This window comes from Sus scrofa, chromosome 1 (genome assembly GCF_054392235.1).
Source record: "Sus scrofa isolate SSC_HxYL_T2T_F1_AM1 chromosome 1, Sscrofa_HxYL_maternal_Yorkshire_Landrace_v2.0, whole genome shotgun sequence".
NCBI classification, from domain to species: domain Eukaryota; kingdom Metazoa; phylum Chordata; class Mammalia; order Artiodactyla; family Suidae; genus Sus; species Sus scrofa.
The window spans coordinates 250,409,962-250,435,172 of NC_139383.1; the positions used below are offsets into that span (position 1 = coordinate 250,409,962).

Sequence of the window (25,211 nt, forward strand, 5' to 3'; positions counted from 1 at the left end):
GGCCGGGCGTACTGGGTTAAGGATCCAGCATTGCCACAAGCTGCAGTGTAGGTTGCAGATGCAGCTCAGATCCAGTCTTGCTGTGGCTGTGGTGCAGGTGCAGGATTCCATCCCTGGCCCAGGAATTATCATATGCCACAAGTATAGCCATAAAAAGAAAAAAAAAAAAAAAAAAAAAGCACCTCTGTTCATCAAAAAACACCATTATGAGAGTGAAAAGACAAAATGGAAACTGTGAGAGGCTATTTGCAATATGTATATCTGACAAAAGGACTCATATCCAGAATACATAATGAAATCCAATATATTAGTAAAAGACAAATAACCCAACTAAAAAAAAAAAAAGGAGGAGCTCCTGTCATGGTGCAGTGGTTAATAAATCCGACTAGGAACCATGAGGTTGTGGGTTCGATCCCTGGCCTTGTTCAGTGGGTTAAGGATCCGGCGTTGCCTTGAGCTGTGGTGTAGGTTGCAGACGCGGCTCGGATCCCACTTGCTGTGGCTCTGGTGTAGGCCAGTGGCTACAGCTCCGATTTGACCCCTAGCCTGGGAATCTCCATATGTCATGGGTGCAGCCCTAATAAGACAAAAAAAAAAAAAAAAAAAAAAAAGGCGAAAGACCTAAATAGAAACTTGACAACTGAGGATATGCAAATAGGCGTTCCCATTGTGGCTGGGTGGTTAACAAACCCACTAGCATCCATGAGGACAAGGGTTCGATCCCTGCCCTTGCTCTGTGGGTTAAGGATCTGCCATTGCCATGAGCTGTGGTGTAGGCTGCAGATGTGGCTTGGATCTGGCATTGCTGTGGCTGTGGTGTAGGCTGGCAGCTGCAGCTCCAATTCGAACCCTAGCCTGGGAACCTCCATATGTCATGGGTGCAGCCCTAATAAGACAAAAAAAAAAAAAAAAGAGAGAGAAAAGATATGCAAATAGCCAATGACCACAAGAAAGTTCTCATTATCATTGGCAATTAGGAAAGTACAAACTAAAACTATAATGAAATACCACCACTCCCACCAGCATACCCAAAAAGAAATACATAAAAAACTGATTCACTTTGCCGTACACCTGAAGCTAATAAAATATTTTAAGTCAACTACACGCCAATAAAATTTTTTAAAATATAAAAATAAGGGGATTAGAGTATAAGTACTGTTTCTGTTAACAGTACTTCTCATACTACCTTTTTATATATCCCTCCACTAGACTGAACCATTTTTCTCTAATTCTGAAAAATAATTAAGCATTCCGTGAATTTTGCTGAATGGATAGAAATGGATGAATGTACCAAAATATGATTCTGATTTCATGAAGTGTAGCAAATGATCAGAATGACTATGAGTGCAATGAGAATTAAGGGAAACTGGAATAATCAAGATGATAATTTGATCAGGATCCTGAACAATGCTAAAATATGCCAAAAACAAAGCCCAGTTTCTCTCTACTCTTATGCCTTGCTATGCCCCCCAGGCCCTTAACACTACTCTTAGCAACATATTCTAAGCAACTTCTCATCTTTTTTCATGGCTTATGTCATACCACACACAGAAAGTGGAAATTATACAGTACATTGAAATAAAAGTACTACAAAGATAAAAATCTCGGCTCTTGAAGCACTGCAGGTTGCATACACTGTTACAGCACAATTTGGTTCTTTGGTAAATGCCCAGGAAATCTTAAAAAATATTCATACTACCTTGCTTTCCATTATCAGAAGTTTAATACCAGTTTATGCTCTATTTTGTACCCCTGTTCCACAGCCATTTAGTACAAGTCTTGAAACCTTTATGGAATCATAAATATGAATTTATCAATGCAAATGAACAATTTTTTGCATTGAGACCAGAACCATTAAAGGTGGCTAGGGTTTGCAGATTCAGTGTCAGTATGAATCTCAAGACACCCAGCTAGCTCTTTTCACTCTTCCTTACTCCTGGCTGATGAAAGGGTTAAGTAGATGATACAGTTTTGTGTTCAACTGCTCACACACTACACAGTTGGTTGAGGAACACAGGTGCTTCGTGTCATGGAGGCAGTCCTAAAGAATCACATGTCAATCAAACTATATTTTAGGTACCATGGAGAAGACTACCACTTGATCCCAGTGGAGAGTTATATGATAAACACATACATGATAAGCAAATAGACAAATGCACAGCCAAGGGCTGTCCTAATAAAGGGAAGATGAAATCCAGACAAGAATAACACAAGAATAACAGCCTTTCTTCCTAAGGGTGAGAGAAATGCTTAGTATAGCAAAGGAAGCTGGTGAACAAGACCTTGAACCGAGGGTCAGATGACCTGAGTTCTAGTCCAGATTAGCCTTTGCACTTGCTGAGACGAACCTGAGCAAACCTCTGTCGCTTTCTGGCGCTCAATTATCTCCTCAGTAAAACATGGATACCAAACCCTGCCCTAATTATTTTCAGGTTAGCTGTGAGAGCCAAATTAGCTACTTGGAAACTTTGACACACAACAGTTGTCACTCGGTTAGCCCCACGGAGTCAGTAGCTAATGTCTGTTTGCTCCTCTCTGCGCCCAGCACGTAGCAAGCACTGTGTGCCAATTAGGGAATATGCACTCAATCACCCTGCGTTAAATGGATGAATAAGGAAGCAGGTGCAGGATTACTAAAATGTGTTACGAGGTCTAAAAGCTTTATACAAAGACCATCCCGGGACTGGTGGAAGCTGCAGGCAGAGAACAGAAAAGGAGAACGGAGACATTGCCTGGCTCCTCCCGACAGCGAGGGCGGCGGCATCCCCAAGCCAAGGACGGCCGCTGGACCGCCCAGGTGCCGTGAGGCAAGGCCAGGGCTGGGAGTCAGAAGTCGCCCTGTGGTCTTGGACACCCCGCTGTGACAAGGCCAGCTGAGCTGAATCCCTCCGAGGACTGCGGGGGAGGGTCTGGTCGCCACACCAAGGACGGGGCCCCAGGTCCGCCAGGAGAGAGATGGGGCAGACGCCGCTAGGGTCCAAACCTCCGGTAGCCGCAGCCGTCGTCGCTGGGTAAGGCCGGGCCGCCAGCCGGGCCTGGCGCAACATCAGCGCCCGCTGCCGCTTACGCTCGATGTTCGCCCGCACTGAGGCAGGCAGCTCCGCCGGCTGTTCTGAAGCCGCCGGCTGAGATGAAGACCCTTCAGCAGCCGCCATGTCCAACCTCCCCAGAAGACTGTGGCAATAGCCCCCACGCAGGCGCATTGAAACGCCAAAGCTGGTCGAGGCCCCGCCTCCGCGCTGGCGGTAGGGAGCGCGCCTGCGCATTTTGAGAAGGACTTGCAGAAAGGAGCGGTAGTTGGAATCTGCGCAAGCGTCAGAGCGGAGTTTACTTGTTGGCTTTGTAACTCTGAAGTCGCCGGCTGGTTCCAAGATCAGTGTTCAGGACCCAGTCATCTTTAAAATAATAGCTTCGCTTGGTGGTTCAGCACATGGGCATTGGAGTCAGACTTGGATGAAATCTTAGTTCTGACACTTGCCATCTGCGTGGCCTTCAGTAAGTCACTTACCCTGAGTTCAGTTTCAACAGTAGTAAAATGAGGATAATTACAGAACCACTTAATAGAGTTGTTGAGAAAATTAGATGTAGTCTTTCCGCACAATGCCTGGCACATAGAAAGCTTCCCAAAATGATGGCAGTTAGTAGTAACAGTAGTTTCAATCAAAAGAAATCAGCGGATGATTGGTATGACTACTTTGAAATTCTGGCCTAGACAGAGTCATAGATTTGAAATGAGAACACCTGGGTTTAAACTCTGGGTGACAAAAGGCAAAGGCAGCACCAATTACCAAAGCTGGTATGCGTAAGTTTGGCTAACTTTTCCATGGAATATTTCTAGAGTGTGGATGAACTTACTTTGGATTTGAGCTAAACCCTGACTTCCCAAAAGTGTGGCAAATGAAGCAAAATAAATATGGCATGCTTTCCTAAAAATGTATTTTTTTATGACAATAAAACTTAATTGAAGCCAGAAAACATTAAGTTCTAATTACCACTTATACCATTGGGACTAGTTCTTAGAACAAACTGGCCCACTGGATAATACCTAACATTCACAGTTTGAGAAGCACAACCTAGTGGTTTTAGTCAATCAGTTATATGTATATCTAAGCTGGAGGACCTTCTATAGAGTAAATAAGTGCTGCGATCTCCTAGTTGAACTGGAGACAGATTTCAAACCATCCCTACTCCTTTTCCCCTCAAATTCCTCTCGCTCCCTATCCATTGATCTTGTCCCATGATAAAATCTCAAGTTTCATATGATAACGAAAGCACAAACAGGATAAAATTAGATAAATTAACTTAATAAAAATTAGTGACTTTTGGAGTTCCCGTCGTGGCTCAGTGGTTAACGAATCCAACTAGGAACCATGAGGTTGCGGGTTCGGTCCCTGGCCTCCCTTAGTGGGTTAAGGATCTGGCATTTGCTGTGAGCTGTGGGTGTAGGTCGCAGACACGGTTCGGATCCCGAGTTGCTGTGGCTCTTGCGTAGGCTGGCGGCTACAGCTCTGATTAGACCCCTAGCCTGGGAACCTCCATATTCAGCCCTAGAAAAAGGCAAAAAGACAAATAAATAAATAAATAAGTAAATAAGTAGTAAGTTTTGCACATCAAAGGATACTATCAAAAAAGTGAAAAGACAATTCACAGAATGGGAGAAAATGTGTGCAAATCATATACAGGTTTCCATGCCCCCATACAAAAGTAGAGCATTCCTTGTAAATTGGTACAACGACTATGGAAAAGAGTATGGAGGATCCTCAGAAAACTAAATATAGAACTACCATATGATCCAGCATATACCTGGGCATATACCCAAACAAAATTTTCATTCAGAAAGATACATGCACCCCTATGTTCACTGCAGCACTATTCACAATAGCCAAGACATGGAAACAACCTAAATGTCCATCAGTAGATGAATGGATGCAGACGATGTGGTACATATACACAATGGAATACTACTTGGCCATAAAAAGGAACAATGTCATTTGCAGCAACATGGATGGAACTAGAGAGTCTCATACTAAGTGAATTAAGTTAGAAAGAGAAAGACAAATACCATATATCACTTATATGTAGAATCTAAAATATGGCACAGGAAGTTCCTGTTGTGGCTCAGTGGTAATGAGCCCAGCTGGTATCCATAAGGATGCAGGTTTGATCCCTGGCCTCCTCACTCAGTGGGTTAAGGATCCGGCATTGCTGTGAGCTGTGGTGTAGGTGACAGATGCGGTTTGGGTCCCATGTTGCTGTGGCTGTGGCTGTCAGCTGTAGCTCTGATTCAACACCTAGCCTGGGAACTTCCATATGCCACCAGTGAGGCCTTAAAAAAATAAAATAAAATATGGCACAGATGGACCTATCTATAGCACAGGAAAAAAACTCAAAGACGTGGAAAACAGACTCGTAGTTGCCAAGGGGGAGGGGGAGGAAGTAGGATGGACTGGGAGTCTGGGGTTAGCAGATGCAAACTACTACTTTCGGCATGGGTAAGCAAGGAAGTCTTGCTTAATAGCATTGGGAAGTATATCCAGTCACTTGTGATAGAATATGATAGAAATATGAGAAAAAGAATGTGTATATATGTATGACTGAGTCACTTTGCTGTACAGCAGAAATTGACAGGAGTTCCCATTGTGGCTCAGTGGTAATGAACCAGACCAGTATCCATGAGGATGCAGGTTCTATTCCTGGCCTCGATCAGTGGGCTTAGGATCCAACATTGCTGTGAGCTGTGGTGTAGGTCACAGACACAGCTTGGATCCCGCATTGCTGTGGCAGTGGCATAGGCCGGCAGCTGTGCTCTGATTGGACCCCTAGCCTGGGAATTTCCATATGCTGCAGCTTTTTTTGGCCATAAAAAGCAAAAAAAAAAAAAAAAAGAAAGAAAGAAAGAAAAAAGAAAGAAACTGACAGAACACTATAAATCAACTAAAAGAAAAAAATTTTAATTGGAAAAAAAGAGATCTTTCCATGACCAAAAAAAAAAAAAGTAGAGCATTCCTAAGAAATCTTTGGTAAGCCAAAATGGTGTAAACTGAAGAAGCAGTTATCTTAGGACACATCTTGCGAATAAATGCATATGCACAAAATAAAACAAGATAAAGAGCACAGTTGCTCACAGACACAGTTTGAAACCATGGTGACTGGATGTTCTGATGGAGCATCGGTGATGTCACTCTCTTGATGGCTTATTGCAAAACAAATGCTTGACTCTATTTTCACTTTTCCTTTTTTTTTTTTTTTCTAAAAGCAAAAAAGGTTTTTTTGCTTATGTTAGTGAAAACAGGTACTAGAGAAGATCTTTCATAAAAGCAAAGTGACATTAAGGAAACTTGAAAAGCAGAGGATACGTGTATATGAAAAGGGAACTCATAATTAAATAATAAAAAGGCAAATAACAGTCTTTAAAAGAGCAAAAACCTTAAAAAGGTATTTTTCTAAAGAAGATACACAAATGGCCAAATAAGCAAATGAAAAGATATTCATCATTAGTCATTAGGAAAATGCAAATCAGGAGTTCCTGTGTGGCTTTGTGATAACAACCCCACTAGGAGGGTTCACATCCATAAGGATGATGGTTCAATCCTTGGCCTGGCTCAGTGGGTTAAGGATCTGGCATTGCTGAAAACTGCAGTGCAGGTTGCAGACGGGGCTCAGATTCCACGTTGCTGTGGCTGTGGCACAGGCCGGCAGCTGCAGCTCTGATTCGACCCCTAGCCTGGGAACTTCAATGTGACACATGTGCAACCCTAAAAAAATAAAAGAAAAAAAAAAAAGAAGAAGAAGAAAATGCAAATTCATTTCATACCCATTAGAATAACTAGAATTAACAGAGGGAAAAAAAAATTGTCGGCTGGAAGTTCCCATTGTGGCTCAGTGGTTATGAGCCTGACTAGTATCCATGAGGATTTGGGATGATCTCTGACCTCTCTCAGTGGGTTTAGGATCTGGTGCTGCTGTGTAGGTCACAGACTCGGCTTGGGTCCCACATTGCTGTGGCTGTGGCGTAGGCCAGCAGCTGCAGCTCTGATTCCACCCTTAGCCTGGGAACTTCTATATGCTGTGGGTGTGGCCCTATAAAGCAAACACAAATAAATAAATAAATAAATAAAATGTTGGCGAGGTTACAGAGAAATTGGAATCCTCAAACATTGCTGGTGGGAATGTAAAACGATATGGATGCTGACCATGGAAAACAGTTTGGCCATTCTGTTAAAAGCTATTCTGTTAAAAAGTTAAACACATAGAATTAACATATGAGTCAGCAATTCCACTCCTGGGTAGAAAGAATTGAATTCATTTCCTCAGAGATTGAAAACAGGCGTTCAACAAAAACTTGCATGCAAATGTGAATAACAACTGAAAGGTTGGAACTACTCAAATGTCTATCAAATGATGAATGGATAAACAAAATGTGGCATATCCATACAAGGAATATAATTCAGCCATAAAAAGGAAGTACTGACACATGCTACAACATGACTTCACCTTGAAAACTATGCATTTCCTTTATATGAAACATTCAGAATAAGCAAATCTATAGTAACAAAAAAGGATATTAGTGGTTGCAGAGGGGCTGAGGGGAGTGGGAAATGAGAAGGGACTGGTTAATAAATATAGGATAATGAAAATGTAAAGGAATAGATAGTTGTGTTGGCTTCACAACATTGTCAATGCACTACATGTTATTAATGGTAAATTTTATTTTACAATTTGTTTTTTGTTTTGGGGTGGTTTGTTTGTTTGTTTTGTCTTTTGTCTGTTTAGGGCCACACCCAGGGCATATGGAGGTTCCCAGGCTAGGGTCTAATCAGAGCTACAGCTGCTGGCCTATGCCAGAGCCACAGCATCACCAGATCCGAGCCTCATCTGCAACCTACCCCACAGCTCACTGCAATGCCGGATCCTTAACTCACTGATCAAGGCTAGGGATCGAACCCACAACCTCATGGTTCCTAGTTGGATTCATGATGGGAACTCCCAATTTGGTTTTTTTTTAGTTCAAATTCTGATTGGGCCCAGGCAGGTAATGGAAGTTAATGAATCCATCCAGGTGTGGCACTTGGGCAAACTGGAGTGTGAGGGTCCCTCTTAAAGGGGGAAGCTACTGCCCAGCTCCAAAGGGTAGTTGCAGAGGCAGAATCTGGGCTCATTTTGTTAACCACCCAATGTTTGATGAAAAGTAACTGCTTCTCAAATTTTAATGCACATACAAGTCACTTGGTGAGTTTATTAAAATGCATATTCTGATTCAGTAGGTCCATGGTGGACACAAGAATATGCATTTCCAATGAGCTCCCAAATGGGGCTTTAGCTGTACCAATTAGATCAAATATTGAGGGTCTGGCCCACCGGTTGGCCCACAGGTTTTCAAACTTGGCTGCACATTCAAAGCACCTGGGGAATTTAAAAAACACAGAGGCTGATGTCATTGGTCAAGGGTGGGATCTGGGCAGTTGAATTTTATAAAGCACCCTCTCCCATACCCCCATAGTTCTAATGGCCAGCACCCTAAATGACTCCTTTAGATGCTACACAGCTCCAAGAGGCTATGCAATATTTCTGGAAGGCAAGGTAACAGTTGTCCCCCGAAAGTAACCCTTTGAGAATAATTAGCCCCTGGAACCTCCTCTTTAACAAAACATTCCACGCTTCAATACTGAAGGGCATGGACCACAGCTCAGATGCTGTACAGGCCCTGGTATTTTGTAATCTTGACAATCTGCTGGGTTTCCTTTTACTGGTAACTCCCTCTCCTTCAGGTTTCTGACCTTTGTTAGCAAGTTTCGTGTAATTGGGTCAGGATTGTTAGCTGAGGCCTGAACCAAGCTAAGCCAAGCCTCCTCCTTTAGAGAGAGGAGAAGTACATGCCCTGAACTGTACACCCCACAATGTGACAGAGGCTGCGGGGCTTGCCCGGAGCACAGTGACATGAGTCATCTTGGTGGGGGCACAAAAGGAAAATAGGCAAGGAGAATAGACCAGTGGCTGTGTTCTTGCCTCTCCCCATTCAAGTGTCGGGAAAAACCTGTGACTCCATCTCTCTTCCGTCTTTGTACCTCTCTCATCTCCCAGACCAACTGTGATCCTGGTTGAAAGAGGGGTAATTAACAAAGCACAGAAAGAATCGAAACCTTAATGGAGCTTAAAAAAGGACAGGCAGGTAAGAATGAAAGCCAGGAAGAGGCAGGAGAAACTTGGCAGTGTTTCCTGAGAGGGCTTCCTCCCTGAGAGCAATTACTGGGGTTATTCATGCCTGAGATGACAGGATGTGAACATATTTGTCTTTGTTATCTAGTAAATAGTACATGTGTGTGGCTTTATTTTTACTTTGATTTTGCCCCCGATTCCCAGGGCTTTACCCCTTAATGCGGTCACTTTGAACATCTTTGGCATACATTCACTATAGGAGAACATCTGTGTAAGGAACATGCCGGGGGAGGGGGGCAGGGGGAGGGAGAAACTGGGACCAGGATGCGGCAACACAGAACATATCACAATTCTGTAGACTTAAGCCATACTGATTTAGGGATCCAGGAAAGGCAGTCTCTATGGGCTATAATTAACCTTCCTTCTGGAAAAACTTAGATTTCAACCTTCCTGAACCAAAAGATAAAGGGATTGAGGGAAAAACCTCATGTTGGGACCTTGATCAATAAAATGTATGTATGAAGGGATTTAGAATACATCTTAAAGACTCAGGAGAATTTTTTTTCCCAGGAGTTCCCGTCATGGCTCAGCGGAAACGAATCTGACTAGCATCCATGAAAACGCAGGTTCCACCCTGGCCTCGCTCAGTGAGTAAAGGATCCGGCGTTGCCGTGAGCTGTAGTGTAGGTCACAGATGCGGCTTGGATGCCATGTGGCTCTGGCTGTGGTGTAGGCTGGCAGCTATAGCTCCAATTAGACCCCTAGTCTGGGAACTTCCATAAGCCACGGATGTGTCCCTAAAAAGATAAAAAAAAAAAATTCTTTTTTTCCAGAAGGAATAAGATTAGGAAGCTCCAAATGATTCGACTAAAGACAGGACCTAAGAAAACTGATGGGCAGCACTGGAAGCCAAAATCGTTACCCACTGACCAGCAAGGGTAGGTCTTCTTGACTCAGTATTCCCCAGGCACCGAATGAGGCCCGGGGACCTTGCTTCCTACTGCCTCTTCCAAAAAACCTGCCCTGCTCCCTCCTCTGGCTGCCTATGACCCTCATGTATGCTGGTGTTGTGGCTTTTCCATATCAGAGGACACCAACCTGCTGTCTTTACTAGATTTTCAGGCCCTCGAGAGCTGGGACTATCTGGTTCATCCCAATATCACCAGGGCTTAGCACAGTGTCTGGCACAGGGCAGTTGCTCATTAAATCTGTGGAATTAAACAAATAGAATGAATAGTAGTGAATAAGCCTAGGTGGGTGTTCATTAGCACCAAAACCCAAGGTCCAAAGCTAAACCCAACAGCCACCTCAGCTCTGCTTATACAGCTGTGGGGACAGGGAACACTCTACTTCAGAGCAGCCCACTCCGTTGTTGTCTAGCTTTGGCCATTATTTTGGGGGGGGGGTTATAATAATAATAATATACATGTATATGGTGCTTACTATATAGTAGGTGTTTTTAAGCATTTAAAATATATTAATTCAGAGTTCCTGCTGTGGCTCAGCAGTAAGGAACCTGATTAGTATCCATGAGGACTCAGGTTCAATCCCTGGCCTCATTCAGCAGGTTAAAAGATCAGGCATTGCTGTGAGCTGTGGTGTAGGTCACAGACATGAATCAGATTTGGCATTGCTGTGGCTATGGTGTAGCCTGGCAGCTGCAGCTCTGATTCAACTCCTAGCCCGGGAACTTTCATATGCCGCACCTGTGGCCCGTTTTTAGCCAAAAAGGAAAAAAAAGTATTAATTAATCTAATTTTCATAACTACTCAATGAGTATATTCACTAATCTCAGTTTATAAACGAGACCACAAAAGTACGGAGATGTTAGACTCGTTCAAGGTCATAAGCTAGTACGTGACACAGCTGAGTTCAACTAGGCACAGGCCACCTCAGTATCAATATTCTTATTCTTTTTTTTTTGTCTTTTTGTCATTTCTTGGGCCGCTCCCGCAGCATATGGGAGGTTCCCAGGCTAGGGGGTCTGATTGGAGCTGTAGCTGCCGGCCTACGCCAAAGCCACAGCAACGCAGGATCCGAGCCGTGTCTGTGACCCACACCACAGCTCACGGCAATGCCAGATCCCTAACCCACTGAGCAAGGGCAGGGATCGAACCCGCAACCTCATGGTTCCTAGTCGGATTCGTTAACCACTGCGCCACGACGGGAACTCCCCACTATCAATATTCTTAACCACTAAACTCTAAGACTCGAAATTAGAGTTCTGCCTGAATTAATGCAGAGTTGTGATCAGAAACAAGGTCCTTGCAATATGCTGCATGGCTAACCAAAGTGGCTTGAAACAGGCAGGGCTGTCTCTGTGTGAAGCTGGTCTGAGAGTTATTGCTGCCAGTCTTAGGCAGGATGAATGTGGTCCAGGGTTCATTCATTATATAGATGAACTCTGGGCTTAGAGTCCTGTGGTTTCCTGTTTTCTTACTACCCACAATGGCGGTTTTTGTTTTCCTTTCAATTATCTTTATAAAAAGTGTGGTTGCAACTTCAAACCACAAACCACTTAAATGTTATCAGCAATGCTTCCTCTAATAGTTGTAGTTCTGTTGAATAGGTGAACTATTTGTCACCAGCTGCACTTGTTTTTACAGTTTTCATAACGCTTGGAAATTGGCTGTTGCTGGCCCGCATCCCTTCTCTGGCCCCACTACTACTGGCCTAGGTAGCTCCCATCGTCTTTTGCCTAAACAACCTCTAAGATGGTCTCCCAGCCTCTAGGCTGACCCCTTATGTCCCATCTTCTACTTGGCCTTACAGCCTCATCTTTGCTAAAGGACAGATTTAACCATTCGCCCAAAAATCATTCAACCCCCAAGTCTGTAGCTAATCTCTATTACCTGGTTCCAGCTGCCTTTGGAGGACTTACTTCCTGTGAATCCTCATTGAACTTGATGCTTTAGCCCAGACCAGTCTACTTCTAGGCCGTCCTGCATTCCCCTGTTTCTGGGCTATTTCTCTCTCTCTCTGCAATTCTTTCATTCATACCCTCACTCATTCTTTCATTTGTAAATTCATTCTATCAGCAACTTTATGACACCTCTGCTCCAATTCAGGTCCTGTGGCTTGGGGTCCAGTCCTCTCAAACCCTCTTAGTCCTAGGCAACTACTAATCTGTTTTCTATCTCTATGAATTTGATTGTTCTGGACATTTCATATGATTGGAATTATACAGTATGTGTCTGGCTTCTTCCATTTAGCATATTTTCCAGGTTCATCTGTGTTGCAGCCTGTACCAATATTTCGCTTTTCAGTTGCTGGATAATATTCCATTGCATAGATAGATCACATTTTATTTATCCACTCATCAGCTGATACACAGTGAGTTGTTTCCAATTTTCAGCTATTATGAAAATTGTTATTATGAAGTTCCATTTACAAGTTTTCGTGGGGATATATATTACCATTTCTCTTGGGTATATACCTAAGAGAGGAACTGCTAAGTCATGTGGTAATTCTGTGTTTAATATTCTGAGGAACTGCCAGACTGTTTTTCCAAAGCGACTGTATTATTTCGTATTCCTACCACAATGTATGGGGTTTCAGTTTCTCCATGCCATTGCCAATATTTATCTTCTTTTTTACTCTACTATCCTAGTGGATATGAAGTGGTATCACATTGTGGTTTTGATTTGCATTTCCTTAAAAAATAATTATGTTGATATCTTTTCATGTGCTTATTGGCCATTTGTAGATCTTCTTTGGAGAAATGTCTATTCAAGTCCTTTGTCCATTTAAAAATTGGATTATCTGCCTTTTTATTGTCGAATTGTAAGTGTTCTTAATACATTCTAAATATCCCAGAGTTTTTACTTTCCTTATGCTTTTTTCTTTTGGCCACCCTGTAGCATATGGAATTCCTTGGCTAGGGATCAGATCTGACCCACAGTTGTGATCTATGCCACAGGGACTGGCAACAATGGATCCTTTAACCGCCTGTGCTGGGTTAAGGATTGAACCTGCATCCTGGCACTGCAAGATGCTGCCAATCCCATTGTGCCACGGTGGGAACTCTTGCTTTTTTCTTTTCTTTCTGTCTTTTTAGGGCCACACCCATGGCATATGGAATTTCCCAGGCTAGGGGTTGAATCAGAGCTGCAGCTGCTGGCTTACGCCACAGCCACAACAACGCCAGATCCAAGCCGAATCTGCAACCTACACCACAGCTCACAGCAATGCCAGATCCTTAACCCACTGAGTGAGGCCAGGGATGGAACCCATGTCCTTAATATTAGTCAGGTTTTTTTTATCACTGAGCCACAATGAGAACTCCATGTATTTTCCTCATCTCTGAGTCCCTTGGGGCCTGGAATAGAGAGAGGGTGTCCCCTGGGTGGGAACACGGTCTCCCAGTCCCTCTCCTCGATGAAGGCTGTCCCAGAAAGATGTTTCCTTGTGGACCTTGTGCTCAGTTCTCCTGGGGAGCATCCTGACTGTGATAGCAGCAGGGAACAGGAGCACAGGGTTTACTGGCCCCGGCCCAAGTCACTGATGTCCCAGCCCAGGCCTCCTCATTGTGTAAACAGAGGTGTTAACACCCACTTCCCCACAGATTTTGAGGTATATATGTCATTTTAAGGGGAAAGTGCTACACAACCTCAGGATTGTGACAAGTGGTACTGACATGGACAGATGGAAGGAACCTGGGGTCTAACAAGGCTGGGTTTGAATCCAGGCTCAGCCACTGTGGGAAGATTATCTAATCTCTAAGGGCCTCAATTTCCTAGTCTTTGGAACAGGCCTGTTCTTTGGACAGGAAATTAGAAATAATGGTGCACATTGAATGTCCTGAACGGTGGGCGTCTGGGAAGAAGGTAGCTGTTGGCGCTGCAGCTGTTGACCAGTAGAGGGCACCAAACCATTCCATAAATGAACCTGACCTGGTGTCCTGGCCACAAGTCCAAGAAAGCCTTTACCTACGCAAAGCCTGCAAGAGATACACACACACACACACACACGCACGCACGCACGCACGCACGCACACACACACACACACCTTTTTCATTGGAAAATTGGAAATTATACTTTACTATTTAGCAGGAGATTGAGTTATTAATGAAAGCAGGGAGTTCCCATTGTGGCACAGTGGAAATGAATCTGACCAGTAACCATGAGGTTGCTGGTTCGATCCCTGGCCTCGCTCAGTGGATTAAGGATCTGGCATTGTCATGAGCTGTGGTGTAGGTAGCTCAGAGCCCATGTTGCTGTGGCTGTGGTATAGGCTGGCAGCTGTAGCTCTGATTTGACCCCCAGGCTGGAACCTCCATATGTCGTGGGTACAGCTCTAAAAAGCAAAAAAAAACAAACAAACAAACAAAAAAAAAGGCAGCTTGGGGAGTTCCTGCTGTGGCACAACAGGATTGACAGTGTCTCTTTAGGGGCAGGGACCCAGGTTCAATCCCCTGGCCCAGCACAGTGGGCTGAGAATCCAGCATTGCCGGAGCTGTTGTTGCAGCTATGGAGTAGGTTACTGCTCTGGCTCAGATTTGATCTCTGGCCACGGGGCAGCCAAAAAAGAAAAGGGGGGAAAAAAGTAGAAAGGGCACCCTAGAGAGGAAAGCTCCGTGGACTTGGGTTCCTGTCCTAGCACTGTGTGATCTTGATCAAGTCTGGACCCCTTATTGAAGCCCAAGAGAGTCACACCAGGTGATCTCTAAGGAAGCTTCTGGATGTCTATGACTACGATTCTGGGACAAATACACTTTATGAAGAATGCAGGTGGTCGGGGTCGCAGTGGGGGGACTGGGCTAAACGACCTCTGGATGCCCTCCTGGGGCTGGGATTTGATGATTTGTACACAGTCACGGGAAGCCTCATACAGGCTAATCCCTGCCTTACAAAGGAGTGCGGTTAGAGTCGTTGGGTGGTGGTGATGTTTTTCTTCAGGCACACACGATGCTTATCATCCTTTGTGCAGGTTGATGCTGAAGCCACGGAGACCACCCAGCCTGACAAAGAAAGGAATTCTTGTCTACAGTTGACAGCCCTCAGGTTGAAGGCTTTCCATTTGCCCCGGGGGCTGTCACTCGCAGAACAATGGCAGCTAGCAGGGTGGCTCTCACCTGAGACTGGCACTGCTGTGGGGGTGGGGGTGGGGGATGCTGTCTCTCCTGTCTCTCCTCCCAGGACTTGGAGGCTATAAGATCACTCAGCCAGCAGCAGCCGTGCCTGGAGAGCCTCTAAAGGATTATTTTCTGTGTGGATGGGGTCTTACTCTACAGATCAGAAGGCAGTAAGTGCTTAGAACATTACTCTTCATTTAAAAAAAAATTATAATAAATTGATACTCACAAAACATTAATCTCAAATCATCATGTTATGTGAAAGAAGCAAGACACAAAAGATTGCATAGTTGTTGTGTTTTTTTTTTTTTTGTCTTTTGAGGGCTGCACCCATGGCATATGGAGGTTCTCAGGCTAGAAGGCGAATCGGAGCTGTAGCCACTGGCCTACACCACAGCCACAGCAATGTTGGATCCAAGCCGTGTCTGTGACCTATACCACAGCTTACAGCAACATCAGATCCTTAACGCACTAGTCAGATTTGTTTCTGTTGAGCCACGATGGGAACTCCATATCATCCCATTTCTATGACCTTCTAGAGAAGACAAAACTAAGCCATGAGGCCAGAAATCAGATCAATGGGTGCTTCCATACAAGAGGGAAAGATGGACTGCAAAGGGACAAGGAGGAACTTTCTAGGGGATGGAAACGCTGTCTTGCTTGAGTGGTGATGACATCAGTGTACCTTGTAAAGCTCTGAAGTGTACACTTAAAACCAGTGCATTTGATTGTATGCCAATTATATTTTAATAATATTAATGAAAACTGAATGGGAAAAACAAGGTTAATGACTTCTTGTGATCAAAGACATACTTATTCACATTAGAAAACTGAGAAAATACAGTTATGCTAAAAAATAAAGAAAAATCGTCCATAATCCCATCCCCCAAAGGTAAATACATACACGCTTGTAATCTGCATTATCATTAACTTATATATGTATTGAGTTGGCCATATAGGTACATAATTAAAACTTCAAAAGGTAAAAAAAAGGCATAAAGTGAAAAGTAAATCTCTTTGCCAGTCCCCCTCTCTAGAAGCAATTACTCCCATTATTTACTTGTATATTCTCCTGAAGGTATGTCATGCATTTATAAGCATGTATGTGTGATGATCTTTTTTTAAAAAAACAAAAACAAAAAAAGGATCATCAGTCTGTATTTTTTTTTCTTTTTCTTTTTTTTTAGCTGCCCCCACCGCATGCAGAAATGCCCTGGGCCAGGGATTGAACCTGAGCCACAGCAGAGACAACATCAGATCCTTAACTGCTAGGCCACCAGAGACCTCCTTCAATGTGCATTTTTAATATGACAACATGATTATCTTTCCACGTTATTAAAATTTGCCACAATATTCTTTTAAAGCAGGCTTTCGACTGAAGTAGAACATAAGAACCAAAACATGCAAAAACTATACGTGTAAAGTTCAAAGTCTTTTCACAAATTGAATCTATTTTATATCTGGTACAAATATAAAATAATAAATCATTACCTATATTCCAAAAAACCTTTTGGACCCTCTCCTAGTTTCTGTCTCCTCTCCTGCAAAAGAAGCCACTGTCCTGACTTCTAATTTCTAATGCGCTTTGCCTGTGTTTTTTAAACTTTATACAGTACTTATATACCAATAATAGAATGACACAGTATTTATTCTTACATCTGTATTCTTTCACTCATCAGTATATGAATGAGATTAATTCATGTCACTGCCAATAGTCACAGATCATTCATACTTACTGCCATATAGTATTTTTCTGGATAAACACATCACAATTTATTTATCCATTCTGCTGTGATGGACATGGGGGTTGTCTGCAGGTTTTGGCTGGAATAGCTGCTATGAACATTCTTTAGACATCTTTTGGTGAACATACCTATACATTTTTAGGACTTCCCGTGTGGCTCACAACATACCTATACATTTCTGTTGCATATGTGCTTAGGTGTGCCACTGCTAGGGCACAAGTATGTATATGTTCAGCATCAGCAGAAAAAAAAAAACAGTCTCCAAAATGGTTGCACTAACTTACACTCTCCTGCAGTATATGAAGGTTTCAATTGCTCTATATCCTCACCTACAAAATCAATTTTAATGGCTACATCGCATTTCATTATATGGACATGACATACCTTATTTTACCTCCTTTCTGTAGTTTAAGGTTTCCTAACTTTTTTGGGGGCCAAAGATGCACTGGTGCTCTGATAAAGCTTCAAGAACCCTTCTCAGAATACGACATAGTAAAATAGGAGCTCTATTATTAACATGCTAAATGATAACATCTAGCAGCTGGTTTAATAATCACGGTAACGTCAAAACTTCAAAATGAGCATAAACATGAACATGTTTATTGGCCTTTTACGCTGCTTTTCCTATGAAATTCTTACCTTAGCTTTTGCCAATTTTTAATGGCCTATTTATTTTCAAATTTTTATATAAGCACTCCTCGTGTACTACAGATATTTCTCATCTCTGTGAAATGTTACAATTTTTTTCATTTGCCATTAGCTTTGCCTTGTTTTTTTAATGATAACTATTTACATTTTTTAAATAACTGCTTTATGGAGCAAAAATTCATATACCATAAAAGTCACACTTTTAACGTATACAATTTGGTGGCTTTCAGTATATACACCAGCATATTTTCAGGCTTATCCATTTGTAGTAGGGATCAGTACTTCATTCCTTTTAATGGTAGAATAATATTCCATTGGATGGTATGGCATACCAGATTTTTTAATCCATTTATCAGTTGGTACCCATGTGGGTTGTCTCCGCTTTTTAGCTATTATGGGTAATGTTGCTATGACCATTCGTGTCACAAGTTTTTGTGCAGATATATGTTTTCATTTACCTTGGATATACACCTAGGAGTGGAATTTCTGGGTTACATAGTAACCCTATGTTCAACATTTTGAGGAACCGTCAGAGTGTCTTCCAAAGGGCTACCTCATTTAAAAATCTCATTGGCCATGTATAAGATATTTATAGTTTTTAATAAATAAAAACTTTTCATTTTACCTCGAAAAATAATGTTTTTCTTTACAGTTTCTGTCTTTGAGTCATTCTTAGAAAGGCTTTCACCATTCCAAATTTATAGAAATGTATATATTTATAATTAGTACTTCTGTTTTTCCATTTTGAAATTGGAAACTAAACACTTGGAATCTACATTATGCGATGCTAGGACTTCCTATTTTTTCTGCCATTTTGATAGACTTCTTTTTTCCCTTTCTACAGTAGCACCCACAGCATATGGAAGTTCCCAGGCTAGGGGTCAAATCGAAGCTGCAGCTGCCAGCCTACAGCACGGCCACAGCAATGCCAGATCCAATCCAAGCTGCATTCTGTCTGCCTCATAATTGATGGCAACTTTTCCCAGATTCAGAAGTGTGATGAATTGTTATTGGAATCTTTTCTCATTTCTTCAGTTTTTGTGATACTTCTAACCAAATGCCTTTTTTTCTTTCCAGCAAATTATTTTTAAAGGAAGTGCTCATCTGAGGTTCCCGCAGTGGTGCAATGGTATCCCTATCAGCAGGATCTCTAGAGCTCTGGAATTCAGGTTCCACCCCAACCCGGCACAGTAGGGCTCCTACATTGCACCTGCAGTGTGGGTCTCCACTGAAGCTGAGATCTGATCCCTGGCCCAGGAACTCCACATGTCAAGGGGTAGCCAAAAAACAAAACCAAAAAAGCACTCATTTAAATGCATTTTTCAGTGGTATAAACATTTTATCAGAATTGGAGCAAAAAGGCTATGGATGGTGCTCTAGACACACTTTATTTCATGTGTCCTGTCTTTTCCTGCTTTCATTGTCCTTAGAATGAATGGAAGCCCTGTGTTTGTTAAGAAGACAAAGATTAGTCATTAGTCACTAGTCTTTCCAGCCTGTCCTCTGTTTTTTCCCACTCTACCCACCACCTCAGGAAGTGGACTATTCTGCTTATAATGGTATAACAAAGCCCCACAATTCCAACTTTTCATAACATTTTTATTCTGTTTTATCCTTACTACAATCCTGAGAGGTTATGTGGGACCCAGGCTCATTAGCCCCAATTTACAGATGCAGAAACTGAGCCCCCAAGAGGGGAAAGGCTGAAGCCTTGTGACTGGAACCTGATAAAGCTACATCTGAACAGTCCAAGACTACAGACTCAAAGCCTCGAAAACCCCTGTTCAGCAGGGAAAGAGGGTCAAAGGTCCAGGGCGTGTACACATACAACCCTCAAAAGGAATGTGGGGTTTTGTGGTTTGGGTTTTTCTTCCCCTTTCTATGCACGCTTCGCATGCCAGCAAAGGGTGTGCGTCTATGTAGTGGGGGATGGGAAGGGTGAGTCTCAGAATTGCATGCCATTGCTAAGCCATTTTATAAAGGAGGTCAAAGCATGGGACATGTGATGAAGCTCACAAGTCCCTTCTGGTCTGGTGTCTCATCAGAGCCCAGTTTCTGCAAGGGAACGACAGAATGAGACTCGACCTGACAGTGGGAACTGGGCTTTGGTTCCATGTGACATGACTCATTAAATGGTTTGTTGTGATCTCTATCTGTGCTTTAAATGCATAAAATACCCCTTTTGTGACAACAGACAGAGATGAACTCTGCTTCGTGGGCTCACAAAATAAAAGTTGAAAAGATAAAGTTTCTGCATGCCTGTAACATTGCATATCCTGATGTGAAGTGTCCTTTGTGGAGGGAAAAAAGATTTTCTGGTCAAATGCTTTGAGCAAATGTCACATATTGCACACCCCTCTTGGAGATTTACAATGAAAATCAGTATATTTAAGGCTCCGAGAAGTTGCGCAAAGGTGAAGCCTATTGAGTCCTGTACCCTGGGGTTTACTTAGCGTCTCTAACTGCTAAACCCTTTCCTCAGGTGACATCCAAGATTTCTTGCCCAATAACAGTTCCAAGGAACCTAACTTTGCATAACACTTGCTGCTATAGAACATACATTTCTATTACATGTGCTTAAACATAAATTCCTCCATCAACTCCAATTTATGACTCTGAACAAGCTCATTGATTTTGGGACCTAAATATAGGTGAAATTCTATTACAACAAACCCCAAAAGGCTGCCTCAGTTCTTTCACATTTGTGCCATGCTCTTAAATGTATCAAATGTTCCCTGTTATAGGTCTACAATTTTCAGAAACAAGGTATTTTTAATCATGCAGCTATTTTTATTGTGCAAGAAATTTATTTTAATATACTTTCACCTGTATTGTACTTACTCGGTGACTCAGACTAGGTATTTCAATCTAATATTCATAAAATATCTTACTTTCAAAATTTTCAGGATTCTATCATTAGTTTTTATTGAAGTTGTGTAGGTAATTTTCATGAAAATATATAAGTGGATTTTCCCTTTGGGGTATTAAAACATATCTGAATGAAATATTTTTTTTATTTTAAGAATAACTGATGAGGAGTTCCCATCGTGGCACAGTGGTTAATGAATCCAACTAGGAACCACGAGGTTGCGGGTTTGATCCCTGGCCTTGCTCAGTGGGTTAAGGATCTGGCGTTGCTGTGGCTGTGTGTAGGCCAGCAGCTACAGCTCCAATTAGACCCCTAGCCTGGGAACTTCCACATGCTGCGGGTGCAGCCCTAAAAAGACCAATAAATAAATAAATAAATTAATTAATTAAATAAATAACCGATGAGCCTTTTAAAATTTTAGAAAATAGAGAAAGGCAGAAAAAAGCCCATTTTCTATTCTCTCAGCTACAACTATGATTAACATTTTCATCTGTGCATATATAGTTTTTATATAGTTGAGATACTACATGGCAATATTATCTCTTATTTACTGATTTAACATTATAGCAAGAGCATTAGCATTTATCTTTATATTTGACAAACGTATAATCAAAGAAAACAATTTAAGGTGAGATTCTGCCTTCCAAGAGACATTGATGTTTCAATTATTTGGGGCCCAGGAGTAATTAAGAGGTTCCTTATAGAATACAGAGACGTGCAGGGCTGATTAGATAATGATGCTGAATGGCAGTGAGGTAGCATCTTCCTCCCCATAGCTAAGTCCACTTGGGTCCCCTGGGAAGTTCCTCCAACCTCAGGTCCTAAGACCATCCCTTCCCTCATTCAGACTTAAGTAAAAGAACCAAGGTTAGGCGGGACAGGTGAATTCTCCCGCTATGTTATGGAGAAAATCAAGATAAATGACCTTCCCTCAACACCGAGTTTTGCTTTCCCCTTTCTCCCAGGTTGGTGGCAATATGAACAACATCAGCTAGAAGGTATGCTGTTACTTTACAGCTTAAACTCTTGGTAAATTAAATATTCTTTTTTTTTTCTTTTGTCTTTTTGTTGTTATTGTTGCTATTTCTTGGGCCGCTCCCGCGGCATATGGAGGTTCCCAGGCTAGGGGTTGAATTGGAGCTGTAGCCACCGGCCTACGCCAGAGCCACAGCAACGCGGGATCCGAGCCGCGTCTGCAACCTACACCACAGCTCACGGCAACGCCGGATCGTTAACCCACTGAGCAAGGCCAGGGATCGAACCCTCAACCTCATGGTTCCTAGTCGGATTCGTTAACCACTGCGCCACAACGGGAACTCCGGTAAATTAAATATTCTAATGTAGTTCTGGTGAGAGCCTTTTATAGATGAGGTAGTTGAAACTCAGGGGGCTCAGGTGATTTGGCCAAGACCGCTTTCAGCTGGTAAGTGATAGCTCCAGAATCCCAGGCCTGGTCTCTGGGGTCCCCATCTCTGGCCCTCCCCCCTTTCTGTGCAGACCAGAACCCCATATAAGACATCAAACCAAAGTACAGCTGTCCTTTGCTGCATGGAACTGGAAGATATTTCAATCCAACAGAACAGATGGGCTTATGACAAAATCCTTGTAATTCCTCAGTCAGCTTATCTGAGCCCCAGTTCTGGCCCTCTGTTGCTGGGTGTTCATCTGTGTCTGACAGGAGCTACACATTCAGAATAAAAAGGACACAGGGCCAGGAGGTATCTCTGGTTTTCATAATGGCTACAGGTGTTCTGCTCTGCCTCGCTGCTTCAATCTTTTTACGCTTTGCCAGACGACAAAGATGAGGGCAAAGACTGACCTGCTTTTCTGAGGTTTGACACAGCGAGGAGGATTTGCTATGGGGGAAGCTTTCGTTTGCCTGCCTGCGTTTCCCCTGGGAAAGGAGGCCTCTCAAAACACAGCTCCAAAACTTTGAATGGGGTGGGGGTGGGGCAGTTCAGGCTCCAATCTGAGCAAAGAAAGGATAGAAAAAAATAAGAGCAAAGTTCAAAAAGCTTTGAAGCAGGCCATGTGCAAGACTAGGGCTGGAATTTGCTGGTGATGATCAGAGAATAGTGAGAAGTGAAACAAATTGTTTACATTTTACATTTGTTTCTTTAAAACAGATAAACTTCACCATGAAATGTATGGTGCTATTTGACATCATTACAAATAAATATAGTTTCCCAAATATGGGTCCGAAATAGAACCTTTTCTTTTCTTTTCTTTTTTTTTTTTTTTTCGTCTTTTTGCCTTTTTCTAGGGCCGCACCTGTGGCATATGGAGGTTCCCAGGCTAGTGGTCTAATCAGAGTTATAGCCTCCAGCCGACACCACAGCCACAGCAACACCAGATCCTTAACCCACTGAGCAATGCCAGGGATCAAACCCGCAAGCTCATGGTTCCTAGTTGGATTTGTGAACCACTGAGCCACGACGGGAACTCCTGAAACTTTCAATTTTTTATTCTAATCCTTCAAGACTTCCTGAAAGAATGGACCGGAAGGTGTAATTTCCCAGTCTGGGTCTTAATTTTCTCATCTGTAAAATGAAAGATTTTGAACACACACAACTACTTAGGATCCTTCTAGTATAGTTTCTATTATTTTTACATAAATTCAACTTAAACACCATCGAACACTTATCCTAAGGCATTTCTCATTCCTGATTGTGACAGTGCATAAGATGCATGTTGCCTGCCCACAAGAAGCCACTGTTTGCTAGGAGGGGATGAGGCCAGTGGAGAGGCTTGTAATGCAAAGCAAAGCCTGGTATATATGTAGTGAAAGAGATGCAGTGGGCCAAAAGAGTGATAGAAGGAGAGATTCCGTCTAGATAAAAAGACAAGGAAATATGCCATGGAGGAGATGGTATTTGACTGACCCTTGAAGGATAAGTGGGGATGAGGAGCAAATAATTCTTTTTTTTTTTTTTTTTGTCTTTTTTTTTTTTTTTTTTTTGCTGTTTCTTGGGCCGCTCCCACGGCATATGGAGGTTCCCGGGCTAGGGGTCCAGTCGGAGCTGTAGCCACCGGCCTATGCCAGAGCCACAGCAACATGGGATCCGAGCCGCGTCTGCAACCTACACCACAGCTCACAGCAATGCCGGATCCTTAACCCACTGAGCAAGGGCAGGGACCGAACCCGCAACCTCGTGGTTCCTAGTCGGATTCGTCAACCACTGCGCCACGACGGGAACTCCGGAGCAAAGAATTCTAGGCAGGGAAAGAGCATGAACATAGGCAAGGAAGCAAGAAAGAGCATGGCAACTCCACATTACTGCACGTGCCTAGGACATAGGGCCTGAGCAGGGGAGTCGTGAGAAGGCCTTGAATGTGAAGGCAAGGGGTGTGCCGTTTGTTTGGTGGGTACTGGCTCGGGGTGGGGGACATTGAAGGCCTGAAGAAAGAGATGTAATGTCATCAGAATTGTACTTTAGGAATATCAGAATGGGCCTATTGGCACAATGGCCAGAGTTGAGATGAGAACCCATCCAGGCTGACTCCCAAACTTGGGTATATAGCTCTCCAAGAAAGCCGCAGAAACATTCTAGATGAGCTTCAAATTGACAGCTTCTCAGACTGTTTAGACACTAGTATCCTATCCAGAGGAATACACTGGGGGAAAACAACTGGCAAGAAAGGGTGGAGATTCACTTGCTAATTCCAAGGTATAGAAAACTGAAAGTTGGCCTCTACAAGACATGGCCCCATCCTAATCCCTGAAACCTGACTATTATCTTGTGTAGCAAAGGACTGAATATTCTCTTGCATGGCAAAAGAGGTGACTCAATTAAGAATCTTGAGAGGGAGATCTAGCCCTGGATTATTCAGACAACCCTACACGCAATCACTTGTATCCTTACAAGATAGAGAAGAGGAGGAAGAAGCAATGGCGCCACAGAGATTAGAATGATGTGGCTATAAATTAAGGAAAGCATGAGGCCACAAGAAGCTGGAAGAGGCAAGACATGCATTCTCCAGAGAGCCTCAGGAAGGAGTGAAGCCCTGCAACCCTTTGATTACAGACTTCAGACCTCCAGAACTGTAAGAGAATAAAAAGTCTGTGGTTTTAACACACTAAGGCTTAGAACAAGGCTGTGGTCATTTGTTTCAGCAGCTACAAGAAACTAATACATTCAGTCACCTTTTGTTAAATTTAATTCATTTAAATTGGTAAGACATACATAAGGGTCCTCATTTTGAAAGGGTAAAAGAGGAAATCTGCCTCCTTTCCACACTCACCAGCCACCATTTTCTTCCCATTAAATGACCATTAAATCGTGTGTGTATGTGTGTGTCACTAGAGATTTGCAAATTTCCCCAAAATAATCTGGAAGTTAGCATGTGCTCACGGAGCAATGAAAATAGACTTTATACTTGTAGACAGACAGACCTGGTTCATTCTTTTTTTTTTTTTTTTTTTTTTTTTTTGTCTTTTTGCTATTTCTTTGGGCCACTCCCACGGCATATGGAGGTTCCCAGGCTAGGGGTCCAGTCGGAGCTGTAGCCACCGGCCTACACCAGAGCCACAGCAACGCGGGATCCGAGCCACGTCTGCAACCTACACCACAGCTCACGGCAATGCCGGATCGTTAACCCATTGAGCAAGGACAGGGACCGAACCCTCAACCTCATGGTTCCTAGTCGGATTCGTTAACCACTGCGCCATGACGGGAACTCCCACATTCCAAATTCTACCACGAACACAGAGAGCTCTCT

At 42.9% G+C, this 25,211-nt stretch overlaps 1 protein-coding gene across 7 annotated transcripts in view; it reads right to left on the reverse strand.

Moving 5' to 3' along the window:
- Nucleotides 1-25,211, reverse strand: part of XPA (XPA, DNA damage recognition and repair factor) — a 147,226-nt gene that overhangs the window by 31,139 nt on the left and 90,876 nt on the right. For 6 of the 7 annotated variants that reach the window (XR_014824537.1, XR_014824543.1, XR_301366.4 and 3 more), the window contains exon 1: nucleotides 2,984-3,188. The exons of the other annotated variant lie outside the window; for it this stretch is intronic. Coding sequence is in view for 1 of the 6 variants with exons in the window: in XM_003122025.5 (XP_003122073.4) it covers nucleotides 2,984-3,155 (172 nt within the window). In the remaining 5 variants the exon portion in view is untranslated. Of the gene's footprint in view, nucleotides 1-2,983; nucleotides 3,189-25,211 lie in introns of those variants that run through there. 7 annotated transcript variants of the gene reach the window in all.